Source organism: Mustelus asterias, chromosome 19 (genome assembly GCF_964213995.1).
Source record: "Mustelus asterias chromosome 19, sMusAst1.hap1.1, whole genome shotgun sequence".
NCBI lineage: Eukaryota > Metazoa > Chordata > Chondrichthyes > Carcharhiniformes > Triakidae > Mustelus > Mustelus asterias.
In genome coordinates, this window is record NC_135819.1 from 73,282,877 (window position 1) to 73,299,328 (window position 16,452).

The 16,452-nt window shown below is 46.6% G+C and overlaps 1 protein-coding gene across 49 annotated transcripts in view; it reads right to left on the bottom strand.

Annotated features, from left to right (window-relative positions):
• Positions 1-16,452, bottom strand: part of celf2 (cugbp, Elav-like family member 2) — a 972,609-nt gene that overhangs the window by 29,565 nt on the left and 926,592 nt on the right. For all 49 annotated transcript variants that reach the window (XM_078235904.1, XM_078235880.1, XM_078235902.1 and 46 more), the window contains one exon: positions 5,409-5,540. In XM_078235904.1, coding sequence (XP_078092030.1) covers positions 5,409-5,540 — 132 coding nt within the window. The remainder of the gene's footprint in view (positions 1-5,408; positions 5,541-16,452) is intronic.

Below are 16,452 nucleotides of genomic sequence, written 5' to 3' on the forward strand. Positions count from 1 at the left end.
AGGGCATGACGCTACAGAGCAGGCCCATTCATCAAGAATGAACACAAGCAACCAAGTCCACTTGTGACAGGAACTTTTTTGACTCATCTGCAATGGCATTTTGCATAAGACTTTCCACTGCTCTCGCTCATTTGGCTTTTGGGGTAATTACAAAAATGCCCTTCCCATATTCTGCGCTGGAAAATTCAGAGTTTCCAATGCAATTAATCTCTCAGGGACAGATTTGCTGGACCTCAGGAGGTTTGGGGTGGGGCAGTGGTTAGCACTGCTGCCTCACAGCGCCAGGGACCCGGGTTCAATTCCCGGCTTGGGTCACTGTCTGTGTGGAGTCTGCACCTTCCCCCCGTGTCTGCGTGGGTTCCCTCCGGGTGCTCCGGTTTCCTCCCACAGTCCGAAAGACAGAGTCTTAGAGGTTTACAGCATGGAAACAGGCCCTTTGGCCCAGTTTGTCCGTGCCGCCCTTTTTTTTTAAACCACTAAGCAAGTCCCAATTGCCCACGTTTGGCCCACATCCTTCTATACCCACCTTACCCATGTTAATGTCTAAATGCTTTTTAAAAGAAAAATATTGTACCCGCCTTTACTACTACCTCTGGCAGCTTGTTCCAGACACTCACCACCCTCTGTGTGAAATAATAGTCCCTCGGGACCCTTTTGTATTTCTCCCCTCTCACCTTAAACCTATGCCGTCTAGTTTTAGATTCCCCTACCTTTGGGAAAATATGTTGACTATCTAGCTGGTCCATGTCCCTCAGTATTTTATAGACCTCTATAAGATCACCGTGCTGGTAGGTGCATTGGTCATGGTAAATTCTCCCTCAGTGTACCTGAACAGGCGCCGGAGTGTGGCGACTAGGGGATTTTCACAGTAACTTCATTACAATGTCAATGTAAGCCTTGTGACACTAATAAATAAACTTAAACTTGTGGAATGAAGCCCAGTGAGGTATGGTTATGGAAGGGAAAAGCATTTTGACGAGGTGACAAGAATGGTTTTGGTGAATGTCAGCCGGGATGTACGGTGCATTCTCCTCTTGTTTCACCCGTCAACCCAAAAACTTAACAATCTAGACCTACGACGTGTGCTATCTGAGTTTGTAGCCTGGAAGTACAATTTTGGGCTTTGGCATTCAGCTCTGATCAAGATCCAACAGAAATAGCAAAACACATGGGAAAATGTTCACGCCAAAACTCAAGGGTCACTGTCAGTTGTGTTTCAATCCTGATCCATTAGGAAACAGGTGTGTGCTGCCAGAGTGTTGTCACTTTGCTAGTGGATACTTGCCCACCTAACTTAAGCTCCTCCAACATACAATACAATCAGATTGCAGTATGGGTCCGCGAAACACTTCAGTGAATTTATCACACCTTGGACGAATTAAACCACCCAGGTTCATGTGCCAACATTACTCAGCAATTGTTTTAGGAAAGAAATTGTGAATTACCCTTAAAATAGTGACTCAAAAAGAGATTATATATAACAACAGACATTGGAATTAGGAGCAGAGGTGGGCAAATTCAGTCCTTCGAGCCTGCTCCGCCATTCAAGCATGGCTGATCTCTTCCTGGTCTCAAATCCACCTCCCCACCTGTTCCCCATATCCCTTTAACCTGTTTTTTTAAAAATCAGAAATATATCTATCTCCTTCTTGAAACCATTTAATGATTCAGTTTCCACCGCGCTATGGGGCAGCGAGTTCCACAAATTCACCACCCTCTGCGAGAAGTAGTTCCTCCTCATCTCAGTGTTAAGTCTACCGCCTAGTAACCTTTGCCAGTGACCTATTGTTCTAAGGTAAAAGCAAAACACTGCGGATGCTGGATTCTGAAACAAAAACAGGAAATGCTGGAAAATTTCAGCAGGTCTGACAGCATCTGTGGGGAGAAAATAGAGCCAACGTTTCAAGTCTGGATGACCCTTCGTCAGAGCTCTATCCCTCTATCACAAAGAACAATACAGCACAGGAACAGGCCCTTCGGCCCTCCAAGCCCGCGCCGCTCCCCGGTCCAGGATTGAATCCTGAATCCAGGATCCCCGCCCAATTTTCCAGCCTATCTACATACCAATATCCTATCCACCGAGCTGTCCCTCACAGCTACGATGCTTTGTTCATTACAACCTATTAACTTACCCCCACCCCCCCATTCCAGACCATGTGATCTCCAGGGAGAGGCGAAAACCCAGAGTGAAAAACCCCAGGGCCAATATGGGGAAAAAAAAAAAAAATCTGGGAAATTCCTCTCCGACCCCCTGAGGCGATCGAAACGAGTCCAGGAGATCACAATGGCCCCGATCGGAAAATGCTTCCCAACCCTAGTCATTTCCACTTCCACGAACACCATATGAATTCCCTGCCCCCGAGACAGGTTCCCAACTATCCGCAGTCTCACTCTGTACTGGCACCAGCAAGATGATCGTAGAATGAAGCCTTGAAACGAGAAACCAGGAACAATTAGCCCGCGCCGCTCCCTGGTCCAAACTAGACCACTCTTTTGTATCCCTCCATTCCCACTCCGTTCATATAGCTGTCTAGATAAGTCTTAAACGTTCCCAGTGTGTCCGCCTCCACCACCTTGCCCGGCAACACATTCCAGGCCCCCACGACCCTCTGTGTGAAATATGTCCTTCTGATATCTGTGTTAAACCTCCCCCCCTTCACCTTGAACCTATGACCCCTCGTGAACGTCACCACCGACCCGGGGAAAAGCTTCCCACCGTTCACCCTATCTATGCCTTTCATAATTTTATACACCTCTACTAAGTCTCCCCTCATCCTCCGTCTTTCCAAGGAGAACAACCCCAGTTTCCCCAATCTCTCCTCATAACCAAGCCCCTCCATACCAGGCAACATCCTGGTAAAGCTCCTCTGTACTCTCTCCAAAGCCTCCACGTCCTTCTGGTAGTGTGGCGACCAGAACTGGACGCAGTATTCCAAATGCGGCCGAACCAACGTTCTATACATCTGCAACATCAGACCCCAACTTTTATACTCTATGCCCCGTCCTATAAAGGCAAGCATGCCATATGCCTTCTTCACCACCTTCTCCACCTGTGACGTCACCTTCAAAGATCTGTGGACTTGCACACCCAGGTCCCTCTGCGTCTCTACACCCTTTATGGTTCTTCCATTTATCGTGTAGCTCCTCCCTACATTATTCCCACCAAAATGCATCACTTCGCATTTATCAGGATTGAACTCCATCTGCCATTTCCTTGCCCAAATTTCCAGCCTATCTATATCCTTCTGTAGCCTCTGACAATGTTCCTCACTATCTGCAAGTCCTGCCAGTTTTGTGTCGTCCGCAAACTTACTGATCACCCCAGTTACTCCTTCTTCCAGATCATTTATATAAATCACAAACAGCAGAGGTCCCAATACAGAGCCCTGCGGAACACCACTAGTCACAGGCCTCCAGCCGGAAAAAGACCCTTCCACTACCACCCTCTGTCTTCTATGACCAAGCCAGTTCTCCACCCATCTAGCCACCTCCCCCTTTATCCCATGGGATCCAACCTTTTTCACTAGCCTACCATGAGGGACTTTGTCAAACGCTTTACTAAAGTCCATATAGACAACATCCACGGCCCTTCCTTCGTCAACCATTTTGGTCACTTCTTCAAAAAACACCACCAGGTTCGTGAGGCATGACCTCCCCCTCACAAAACCATGTTGACTATCGTTAATGAGTTTATTCCTTTCTAAATGCGCATACATCCTATCTTTAAGAATCTTCTCCAACAACTTCCCCACCACGGACGTCAAGCTCACCGGCCTATAATTACCCGGGTTATCCTTCCTACCCTTCTTAAATAACGGGACCACATTGGCTATCCTCCAATCCTCTGGGACCTCACCTGTGTCCAGTGACGAGACAAAGATTTGCGTCAGAGGCCCAACGATTTCACCTCTCGTCTCCCTGAGCAGCCTTGGATAGATTCCATCAGGCCCTGGGGATTTGTCAGTCTTTATATTCTCTAACAAACCTAACACTTCCTCCTTTGTAATGGAGATTTTCTCCAACGGTTCAACACTCCCCTCCGAGACACTCCCAGTCAACACATCCCTCTCCTTAGTGAATACCGACGCAAAGTATTCATTTAGGATCTCCCCTACCTCTTTGGGCTCCAAGCATAAGTCCCCACTTTTGTCCCTGAGAGGTCCGATTTTTTCCCTTACAACCCTTTTGTTCCTAACGTATGAATAAAATGCCTTGGGATTCTCCTTAATCCTGTCTGCCAAGAACATTTCGTGACCCCTTTTTGCTCTTCTAATTCCCCGTTTGAGTATTTTCCTACTTTCATTATACTCCTCCAGAGCTCCCTCCGTTTTTAGCTGCTTGGACCTAACATACGCCTCTCTTTTCCTTTTGACCAGTCCCTCAATTTCCCTGGTTATCCACGGTTCTCTAATCCTACCCTTCCTATCCTTCTTTTTTACAGGCACATGCTTGTCCTGTAGCCCTAACAACCGTTCCTTAAAAGACTGCCACATACCAGATGTGGATTTACCCTCAAACAGCCTCTCCCAATCAAGAGCTGCCAATTTCTGCCTGATCCCAATAAAGTTAGCCTTCCCCCAATCCAACACCTTACCCTTGGGACACCACTCATCCTTTTCCATCACTATCCTAAAGCTAACAGAATTGTGGTCACTATTTGCCACATGTTCCCCGACCAAAACTTTGAAGACCTGACCGGGCTCATTCCCCAGCACCAGGTCCAGTATAGCCCCCTCTCTAGTTGGGCTGTCCACATATTGTTCCAACGAACCCTCCTGTACACATTTTACAAATGCCTCACCATCCAGAGTCCCTGCCCTCAGCGATTTCCAGTCTATACCAGGGAAATTGAAGTCTCCCACTACAACATCACCTTCACATGGTCCATCGCTGACACTTCTCTTCCCTTCCTTGACCTCTCTGTCTCCATTTCTGGTGATAAACTGTCCACCAGTATCCATTACAAGCTCACCGACTCCCACAACTACCTTGACTACAGCTCTTCACACCCCACATCCTGTAAGGACGCTATCCCATTCTCTCAGTTCCTTCGCCTCCACCGCATCTGTTCTGATGATGCCACTTTCCAAAATGGTATTGCCGATATGTCTTCCTTCTTCCCCAACCATAGTTTTCCACCCACTGTGGTTGACAGGGCTTTCAACCGCGTCCAACCCAACCCACCGCTGTCTCCATCTCCCCTCCCTCCCAGAACCAGGCTAGTGTCCCCCTTGTCCTCACTTTTCACCCCATCAGTCTCCCCTACGTCTCCCTATGTTTGGTCCATTGCCATTTATATTACACATGACGTGCAACATCACAGGAGATCGACGATATACATATTATATGTGTGTATGTTGTATATCATACATTTTTATTTTAAGCTGAGTGAATTAAAATTAGATTACCTGGACTTGTCAATGCGCCAAGTGCCCCGGTGGCCGCGGTGAGTGGGTTGGCATTCGAGGTCGCTGTGTTCTGAGCTGCCGCTGCAGCTGCTGCCAGGGTTGCCAGATTTTGTAGCTGCAAAGCGTTCATACCTAAGAGGAACACAGACAACCTCAGGCCATGTCTGACGGGATTCAATCACAGCCGGAAAACACTCTCCCACTTTTGCAGCTGGTAGTATCAAACAACAAAGTAAAGTACAGCACAGGAACAGGCCCTTCGGCCCTCCAAGCCCGTGCTGATCATGAGGCCCTAACTAAACTAAACAAAAACCTTCTGCCCTTACTCGGTCCGTATCCCTCTGTTCCCTCTCTATTCATGTACCCATCCAAATGCCTCTTAAATGTTGCTAATGCGCCTGCTTCCACCACCTCCTCTCGAAGCGCGTTCCAGATACCCACCACTCTCTGTATGAAAAACTTTCCCTGCACATCTCCCTCAAACTTTCCCCCTCTCGCCTTGAATCTGTGCCCCCTTGTAATTGACACTTCCGCCCTTGGATAAAGCCTCTGACTATCCACCCTATCTATGCCTCTCATAATTTTGTAGACCTCTATCAGGTCTCCGTTCAGCCTCCGCCTTTCCACTCATCTTAAAGTTTACTTATTAGTGTCACAAGTAGGCTTACATTAACACTGCAATGAAATGACTGTGAAAGTCCCCTCGTCGCCAAACTCCAGCGCCTGTTTGGGTACACTGAGGGAGAATTTAGCATGGCCAATGCACCTAACGTCATTCAGACTGAGAGAGGAAACTGGAGCAGCCGGAGGAAACCCACGCAGTTACGGGGAGAACGTACAAAAAAGCCTTCACTGTTTACCCTTTCAGAACATTCCAGCAATTTGAAAAATCTCCATTCAGGTCCTGCTTAGCCATTTCTTTTCCAGTGAAAAAAAGTCTCAAGTTTTCAATTCTTTCATCATAACTCTAAGCTCTCATTCGTAGTATTGCTTTTGAATGAATGTTCAGACTTTTCAAAGGTTCCAATATCCTCACTCTTTTGCAACTCCCAGGCTGTGATCAATGCTTCAATGGCAGCTGAACTAAGGTCCTGTACAAACACCACGTACTTTAATAAACATTCCTCCTTTTATTTTTGGAAACCAACGTGAAGGAGGACCAGAGTCCATATGGGGAGTAATACAAGTGCTGCGGAAGGCGAGAGAGAGAGAACAGAACAAACCAAGATACAGTGGGTGGGCAATAGCAAAGCTCGAGATTCACAGGACTTGAAGAAAGAAAGGGAGAGTAAAGGAGGGAAGGTGTTCCAGGTTTCCTGGCCTCGGGAAAGAAAGGGTCGGGGTGATGCAATAGCCTGCAATGCAAATCAATGTTTTCAGCCCCATGCATTTGCAATGTGCAGCACTGAAGCTGAAGAGGTACAGGAGAGGAGTAATGGAGTAATTATGACAGGTTAGGAAAACCTGTTTTCATCCTCACAGGAGGAGGATCAAGAGACCTAGTAAAGATTTACAAGGTTATGAAGAGAATTGATAAAAGTGCTTGAGGTAAACTGATTGCTATAATGAAAGGTGCGGAGATTGATATCTTGAAGGTTAAGAGTGGGAAGTTGTAACAATAGTTGTTGAATATTCTACTAGTGAAAAAGGTTGGAGCCAGCAGGTTCAAGGGCCAATTAGATATGTTTCTGGAGGGATGTAATGAGTCATAGGATTGATCTGTGGAGGAGTGGCGTTATTGGACTTATTAACCATTTCTTTTCCCTCAACTTTGGTAATAGTTCTCCCTGGCCTGTTCATAGAATCACAACAGTGCAGGAGGAGGCCATTTGGCCCATCGAGTCTGCATCGACAGCAATCCCACCCAGGCCCCAGCCTTGTAACCCCATATAATGCCCCAGACACTAAGGGGAAATTCCACCCCGACCTGTTCTCTGTAACCCCAAGTATTTACTCCACTAATCCCCCGAACCTCCACATCTTTGGACACTAACGGGCAATTTAGCACGGCCAATCCACCTAACCTGCACATCTTTGGACTGTGGAAGGAAACAGGGGCACCCGAAGGAAACCCACGCAGACATGGGGAGGATGTGCAAACTCCACACAATGACCCGAGGCCGGAATTGAACCCTGGTTCCTGGCGCTGTGAGACAGCAGTACTAACCACTGTGCCACCCGACAGTCAGGAGTATATCTGTGTCCCAGATATCAGCTCATTTGAATACACAATCCAAAATTATATTACCTGCACAAATTTGGAAATTTACTTTTCATTTTCATTATGAATATTGTAAATAACAGTAAATAGTCATTGTCCCCTTATATTTATCCAGCATTCTGTTGTGTTCCAATATGGCATAATTAAGACTGATTGAAGAGTCTGTGTCCCTTGTCAAGAAGTCAGGTTTCTTTTTCCATTCCTTCCTGGGATGTGGGCATCATTGGCAAGGCTAACATTTATGTCCCATCTCTACTGGCCCTCTGGACTGAGTAGCTGCTTTGCAAGGCCATTTCAGTGGGCAGTTAGGAGACAACCCAGACTGCTGTGGGTCTGGGGTCACCCCTGTAGGCCAGACCAGGGAAGGAATTTTCCTTACATTAGTGAACCAGATGGGTTTTTTTACAACAATTGAAGATGGTTTTGTGAATCACCATCACCCGAGACCAGTTTTATAATCCCAGATTTATTAATGGAAAATTTAACTTCCCATGGTGGGATTTGAACCCATGTCCCAGGGCCCAAAATGCTATAGGAATCAGGCTTCAGAACACACGGATTGGCTATTAGGATAACAATTTGCTTGTATGTTGTGCTGTTGATGTTAAAAATGAGCCTTTAAGCACTTTGCGTTTGGGGAAAAAGACTGATTCCAAGCAAAGGAAGGACAGAAAGATTGGTGAAGTTTATTTACAGGAATGAAGAGGTTGAAAGCACAGCCACCATTGGTGGGACTAAAGGAGGCGAATACACAAAAAAGGATGGAGCAGAGAGTTTGGCAGGGATATAAAGTCGGAGGAGGCTTTGAAGATAGCATAGCGTGAGCGGGGAGTTTATGCAAGCTCACAGAGGAAGTGATGCGCAATGATACAAGAGCCCTGCGTTTGAAACACAAAATCGCATCAACTCCAGTTGGATGGCTGCGTTTTCTGGTGCGGTGTGCAGATACTAAAGGGCAGAGAGCTCCCATGTTCGAGGCTGAGTTAGCTAGACTGTAACAATCGCCTCTGCTGCTCCTGAGGTCGGGGTGCAAGACAGATCAGTCTGGGGTTCCCACTCACCCTGACGGGTAGATGCATGCATGGACCACAACCTCCCCTCAGAGCCTACCCACACTCGCACCTGGGGAATGACCACACAAGTGAGCTGCTGAGAACAAGCACTTCAAAGAGGAGGGCGGCAAAGCTGGAGGGAATTCTATTTAAACCTTCAATTAATATTTAGCACAGGGTTTGCTTTTGCCGAATATTAAATTCTGCACCATTTCCCCACTAAGCTCGGATCAAAATCCCACACAGCCAAATATTCTTACCTGAAACTTTTGATTTTATTTACAATGATAAGGCCATGTAAATTTAATTTTAATGTTCACCTTAGATAATTTCTCCGCTTACTGTGCACAATGATTAGCATAAATCTGCATATCAATAAGTGGGAACAGATGTCAGATGTTAGAAGTGGCTGCCAATCACCGACAGTTAGAAAGTGACAGATGGATGATTCTCACAGGGTCTATTATGGTGACCACGCCAGAGATTTGTGATGTGGCTCAGGCCTCAGCTGGACGGGAACGCACATCGCACAGATCCCCGAGTAACTTCACAAAAGCAAGATTTCTGTTCTTTGTCACTAAACTGACTTTAAAAAACCACCCCCCCCCCCCGACGTCAATCACCTCTCTCAAAAACTGACGGGCCTCAACAAGGGAGCTTAACCCGTAGACTAGAGCTTAGCCATTCATGGGTGATGTCAGGGAGCACATCGTCTGACACGGGGAGTGGAAATCTGTAAATCTACCCCCAAAATGTTGAGGCTGGGGGTTCAATTGAAGGATTCAAAACTGAGACTGATGGACCTTTATTCAGCAAGGGTGGTAAGGATTACAGACCAATGTGGACAGATGGAGGTTATGATGCAGGTCCATGATGATCTAACTAAATGGCAGGATAGGCTTGAGAGCTGAATGGTCTACTTCTAATCTCTTCCAAGATGGCGCCGGAGCGAGGCGATTTCTTGCAAGCTGTGCCCAGCATACCTTCTAATTCTATCTTTTGCTCTTGTTCCATCCTTCTAAAACTTCATTACGTTCTGCACTCTCATAGAATCCCTACAGTACAGAAGGAAGCCATTTGGCCCATCAAGTCTGTACTGACCACAATCCCACCCAGGCCCTTTCCCCGTAACCCTCATTTACACTGCTAACCCTGACACTAGGGTCAATTTATCATGGCCAATCAACCTAACCGGAGGAAACCCATGCAGACACGGGGAGAACATGCAAACTCCACACACACAGTGACCCGGCCGGAATTGAACCCGGGTCCATGGCACTGTGAGGCAGCAGTGCTAACCACTGCGCCACCATGCCGCCCTAAAAAGCAATACTTTTCATTGTACACTAATTCATGTGACAATAATAAATCAAACCTTTTCTGTGTTCCTAAACAGAGGGTTACTCAACCACGGCCAAAGGGCAATCATCATTTCAAACCTTTATAATAACTCACTGCTGTAACTCCACATAAAAACAGGGTGGAAGCCCCACAAGTCCTAAATCCAACCTAAATCTCCTCACACTCTGGGAAAGTTAACATAGCGCCTTACACAACCGCCAGATGCCCCAAAGTGCTTTGCGGCTCATGAAGTACTTTTAAGGGTAATCACTGTTGTAATGTAAGAAACACAGAAGCCAATTTATACACAGCAAGCTCCCACAAACAGCAATGATATAATGACCAGATAGTCTGCTTGTATGACGTTGATTGAAGGGTAAATATTGGCCAGGGGCATGGGATAACTTCCCTCGCTCTTGTTCAAAATGGTGCCTTGTGATCTTTAATCTCCAGCTGAGAGCAGCCTTGGTTTAAGGTCTCATCTGCAAGATGGCACCTCTGATAGTGCAGCATTCCCTCAGTATTATGCGGGAGTGTCAACTGAGATTTCAAAATGGTCCTTTAATTCATATATGTTCTGAGGTGAAAAACTATCTAATAGACTTGCTGAATGCAGACCTAAGGCAATTAAGTTTCCTCAATGGTATTAACTTACATGGTAAAGGCAGCCGAAATGGTTTAATGGCAATGTGGGTCACGCCACATTTCACAGGCTTTTGTTTCCATGTTTGGAATTTGACAGTTTCAATTGGAGCATGATTCACGTCCCGGTACACCAGCTAATTCGGGAATGCTACTGACGAGCGGTGCTGTGAGCAGCCAATTCCATAGGCAGCTCGAAGCATCGTCAGGGCAATGATCAGTCTGTAGCCTCGTGCCTGAAAAGTATCAGGCCTCGGCCGCTCACCCTTCCAGCTACACTGGTTCATCAATAACTGCAACTGAACATGTCTTTGAAGGAGCAGCAAGCAGTGTAGGAGAAGCCAAGACATAGCAATGATGGTGAGCACTCAAACCAAACCAGGGGTCCCGCGGCACTCTGCCAATCTGGTTGGCTGGCCGATAGCTAAATTCTAACCAACACGCACATCCCAGCTGCCACTACTTCGCTCTCAATAAACATTGTATTGTGCACTGTGAACACCAGAGATAACGTGATGTAAGGGGGTTGCAGGGTGAAGAAGTCTTGCTGCAATTTCTCTTATTCGTTCATGTGATAGTTATCATAGAATCTCTACAGAGGCCATTCGGCCCATCGAGTCTGCACCAACCACAATCCCATCCAGTCCCTATCCCCATAACCCCATGCATTTACCCTAGCTAGTCACCCTGATACTAAAGGGCAATTTTGCATGGCCAATCCACCAAACCTGCACATCTTAGGACTGTGGGAGGAAACTGGAGCATCTGGAGGAAATGGGGAGAAAGGACACAGGGAGAATGTGCAAACTCCACACAGACAGTGACCCAACCTGGGCCCTTGGCGCTGTGAGTCAGCAGTGCTAACCACTGTGTCGCCGTGCTGCCCGGACTGTGATGTAGGCGCCACTGTCTGTACCAGCATTTACTGCCCAATCCCTGAGGACTGGCCTAGATGTCATTTAAAAGTTAGCCACCTTGCTGTGGCTCTGGAGTCACATGAAGGCCAGACCAGGTAAGGATGGCAGATTTCCTTCCCTGAAGGACATTAGTGAACCAGATGGGTTTTTACAACAATGCATAGTGGTTTCACGATCATCAATAGATTCTTAATTCCAGATTCCGACTGAATTCAAATTTCACCATCTGCTGTGGTGGATTTCGAACCCGGGTCCCCAGAACTTTACCCTGGGTCCCTGGATTTCTGGTCCAGTGACAATAGCACTACGACACTGCCTCCTCTCCTTGTATAAGGCTTTGCAAGACCACACCTGGAGCACTGTCACAGCTCTCTCGAAGCCTTGCAGCATTCAGGAATGTGCTGTGTAGGGAATAAAAAGGATCAACACAAGCAAAGCTGCCACGAAGATGCACATACGCAGCCACATAAGAAAAATGTGCAGTTTTGCAGGCCGCACACAAATTAGACAGAACATTGGTACTGTGTACAGTTTTGGTCTCCACATCGGAGAAAGGAGATACCTGAGAAAAGTTGCAACAAAGGACTGATTCCTGAGGTAAGGAGATTGTCCTATGTGGAGAGGAGGAGTTTAAAGGGCCTATATTCCCTGGAGTTCAGAAAAATGAGAAATGATCTTATTAAAACACATAAAACTTTCAGATATCTCAGTGGAGTAATTGCGGAGAGTCCAGAACCAGGAATCAGCATCTTGGAAGAAGTGGTCCACTTTTCAGGACTGAGGTGAAGAGAAATTCCTGAGGGGCGTGAATCAAGAATTTTCAAAGGGAGTTGTGGATGTTCCGTCATGGAATATAATCAGGATGTGGGATGGACAGATTTTTTGCACAACGACCGTCGAGGGTGGCACAGTGGGTTCGCACTGCTGCCTCACAGCGCCAGGGACCCGGGTTCAATTCCAGCCTCGGATCACTGTCTGTGTGGAGTTTGCACGTTCTCCCCCGTGTCTGCGTGGGTTTCCTCCGGGTGCTCCGGTTTCCTCCCACAAGTCCAAAGATGTGCGGGTTAGGTGAATTGGCCATGCCAAATTGCCCCTCTGTGTCAGGGGGACTAGCTGGGGTTACGGGATGGGATTGTTGCCGATGCAGGCCCGATGGGCCGAATGGCCTCCTTCTGCACTGTGGTGATTCTATTCTATGAACACAAAGAAAATGTGGATAAGGAGAGGAAGTTGCTGAGGGAGAAGAGTAGCCGTGGTTTTACCGTACCACAGTACAGGCTTGAGAGGCCTTACGGCCTACAACTGTTCCTATGTTTTACGTTGAACTGCACTAAATCACAGTTAACCAAGGGAAACAACTGCTGATGAGTGTGCGTGCATACCAAGGATGACTGGTGTAGGTATTACCTACCCTCTGGATGATGACGAATAGGCAGGATGTCTGCACCGTTAGACTTTACACCACCTCTAAAATCACAACATTATTTAAATGATGAAGGCAGCAAACAATCTGCTCAATGTTCCCTCACGGAGGCCGTGTCCTTTGGTCAACCTGCACTCCCAGGTATTTCACCCTGAAAGAGGATCCTCGTGTGGAACAGAACTTTTCCCCTTTGGGAGTACACCTCATCACCCCATTCACATTTAAATGGAGAGCCATGGGGTCTGAGGTCACCGACCAACCAAGACTGCCATCAGACTTTCGAACGGACCCACCTCGCATTCGGTTGATCTTTCTCGACACCCTAGCTATGATTGTAACACTACATTCTGCACTCTCTCCTTTCCTTCTCTATGAACAGTATGCTTTGTCTGTATAGCGCGCAAGAAACAATACTTTTCACTGTATTCTAATACGTGTGACAATAATAAATCAAATCAAATCAGCCTGCATGCGAACCAAGCTTGTGTCTGTGACAAGTTCCAGTGTTGACTGTTGTAGTTTGCCTTTAAGGGACAGCAGCATGCCATCACTCGAAGGGAAATGTGTCACGTGATCCAACCTTTTAGCTTCATTTTTAAATGAGAGTCAAACACAGCAACACAGCCCAGCTGCTGATGTCTTCAAGCTTACTATCCATACATACATGTTCTCATGAGCCTAGTTTAAATAAACAAACTCACAATGTGTTGAGCCAATTCCTTACGAGTGACAGGTGCCCTGATATCATTGCAAAAACATGACATGGGGGTGTTCCACGGTGGTCAAACAGCCTGGCAGCAAGATTTAAGTAGAGAGATGACAGAGTAGACAGCCTCAGATTGTGCTACATGGCATGAGGCAGCCCTTGATGTTTTGGTCAGATCACAATGAGTTTGCTGCATCGGAGAGTTTTGAAATCACAGCATGGCGGCTGCAGAGTGAAGCTTTGAGGACGCGGATTGGGATAGTGCTCAAATAAAGACTGGCACGCAGATGGATCCCTTGTAGTGAGCGTGACAACATGTCGAGAGAACCAACATGGCAGGGTGTGGGGAGCCCAAACCGTCTATGGTGGGGCGGAGGGAGGTTACTTCTTGGTCTAATCTGGGCCCGATCTCAGTGCAACCACCTTTACCGTCACATTTGGGCCCCGTCCCTCAAATTGATGGCATGAAACACATGCCCCTGTTATTTTCTGACAAAGTGTCAAAAGATCTGTCGAGAAAACCTGTTTTTCTCCGGAGAGAAAAATACAGGTTTTCAGTCAGATCCGAACGCTTTGCTATCTTTTGGTTAAGATTCTGCCCCATGTTCTGTGATTTTTCAGATGCAGCCACACCTGTGGAAGCATTCCAGAAAGATCTGCCAGAAAAGTCCAAAATGGAGAGCATTGACGAGCTACTCAAGGGTGGATGTAAGTACGAAGCGATCCTCGCAGGTCACTGAAGCTTACAGGTCCCGAGTCCCAATCGTTGGCACTCTCACTAGACACCCACATCATGCAGAGGAAATGTCCAGCTTTGCATCAATAGCACAAAATAGGCAGCAGAAAGAACCATTGGTAGTGGCAGTGCACTGGAGCAAAGGCTGATACAGCTACAAAGAACCATGTGCTGATCCAAACAGACCGTACACAGCAGGTACGTTCATGCAATAAGAACGACCATCGGTGTCTGGTCAGAAACATATACATGAGGTGACTGACAAACCAGAAACTGATGGTGATGTGCACAATCAGACAGAAAGCAGTGAACACAGACTTCACAACGTTGATCTTGTGGAAAACATAGATACAGTCATACCATCCAAAGCCAAGATCCAAATGATCTGTCCTAAGAAAGTTTGTAACTATTCATTATCGGCCAAGGTGGGGGACAAATGCCAACATCCAACCTCTGGTACATTGTGAGCAGCATAAATGCCGAGAGCTATAAGAAGAAAGATTCAACATTACGGAAACGGTTGGAAATCATCATCGAACAATGGCCTGGTTCAACTCAGCACGTCAGTGAACGCATGAGACCATCTTGGCCTGATTAGGATGAGCCAGGCATCTCCTGGGAAGTGATTTTAAAGGCAGGCAGGTCAGCACAATGGCATTGTTGTGAACCGATATTCCACAGCAACTTCATCACTCACACATGGGTACGGATTGGACGAGAAGACTCGCCTGAGAAACAGCTTATGGGCTGGGTTGAACAATGACATCGAAGGAATTGTCAAGCACTGTAAAGCATTGTCAAGAGCATTTGCCGAGTCGGCACAAAGAACCACCGGTTCCACAAGAGGTTCCTACCCATTCTCAGTCCAAAATCGCATCTGACGTCCTTCATGCCCATAACACTGACTTCATCATCATCGTCAACTATTTTACCAAGTATCCCATTAGTCGACAACCACACAATATGTCAAGCACAACCGTCATGCCCACTCTAAGTGCTATTTTCAGTTTGTTTGGTGTACCAGTGGAGAGATAATTACTGACAATAGCCCGCGATATATTGGTAAGTCATTTCAGGATATGGGTGAGCTGTGGAATATCGACCACACTACTTCTCCTCATTAACTTAGATCTAACGGCCTAGCTGAATGATTGATTGCATGACAAAATCTCTAATTCTCAAATGTAGACAGGCCAAGCAAGATCTACATATTGCAGCATTATATCTGAGAGAGACCCCTTTCACAGCAACTATGAGAGAGCTCATGTTTGGCAGACCAGTGTGCATCAATTTACCTACCCTTACCCATTCTACGCTTTCAGAAACTAGGGAGTAGCTCGCGCAATAAAAGTGCGTGCACAGAACCGCCGGGTTTACAGTTGAGGCTGCAAATTCATATCCAGTCCAGGCTCCCACAGAAGATACATGCCAGCCAGCCGAGGTGACAAGGATTTGTTCGGAAACAAGGTCCAATGAAATCGGTACGTGCAAAAATGCAATGACAAGGTGCAAACCGAGGACAAATCAGATCCATTCCAGCTTCTCAAACGCTATGCAGTCCCATCGCATCTAGGACAAGAACGCAACCAGGGACAACATCCAAGCATGACAATCCCACAGGTCACTGTGAACATTGAAAGAAAGTTCCAGGCAAGGTCAACATCACAAGACGTGGATATAGCAGCAGTTTACCTCATAGATTCTTCAGTCCAATGTACATACGTGATGATAACTCAACAGGATTATGTATTGTAAATAGTTATACTTCTTTGGAAGGGGGAGGAGGAAAGGCGCTTTAAAAAGAAAAGGGGATGTTGTTATATGCCTTTAAAGGGTAGCAGCATACAATCACAGAAAGGAAGTAAGTCAAGTGATCCAGCTTCAGTTTCACTTTTGCCTGTGAGCAGAGCACAGCACACAACTCTGATGTGGTCAAGCTGTGTGTATCTGTTCTCACATGCTAAGTCTAAATTAGTGAACCCACAATGTCTTCACCCGATCTCTTA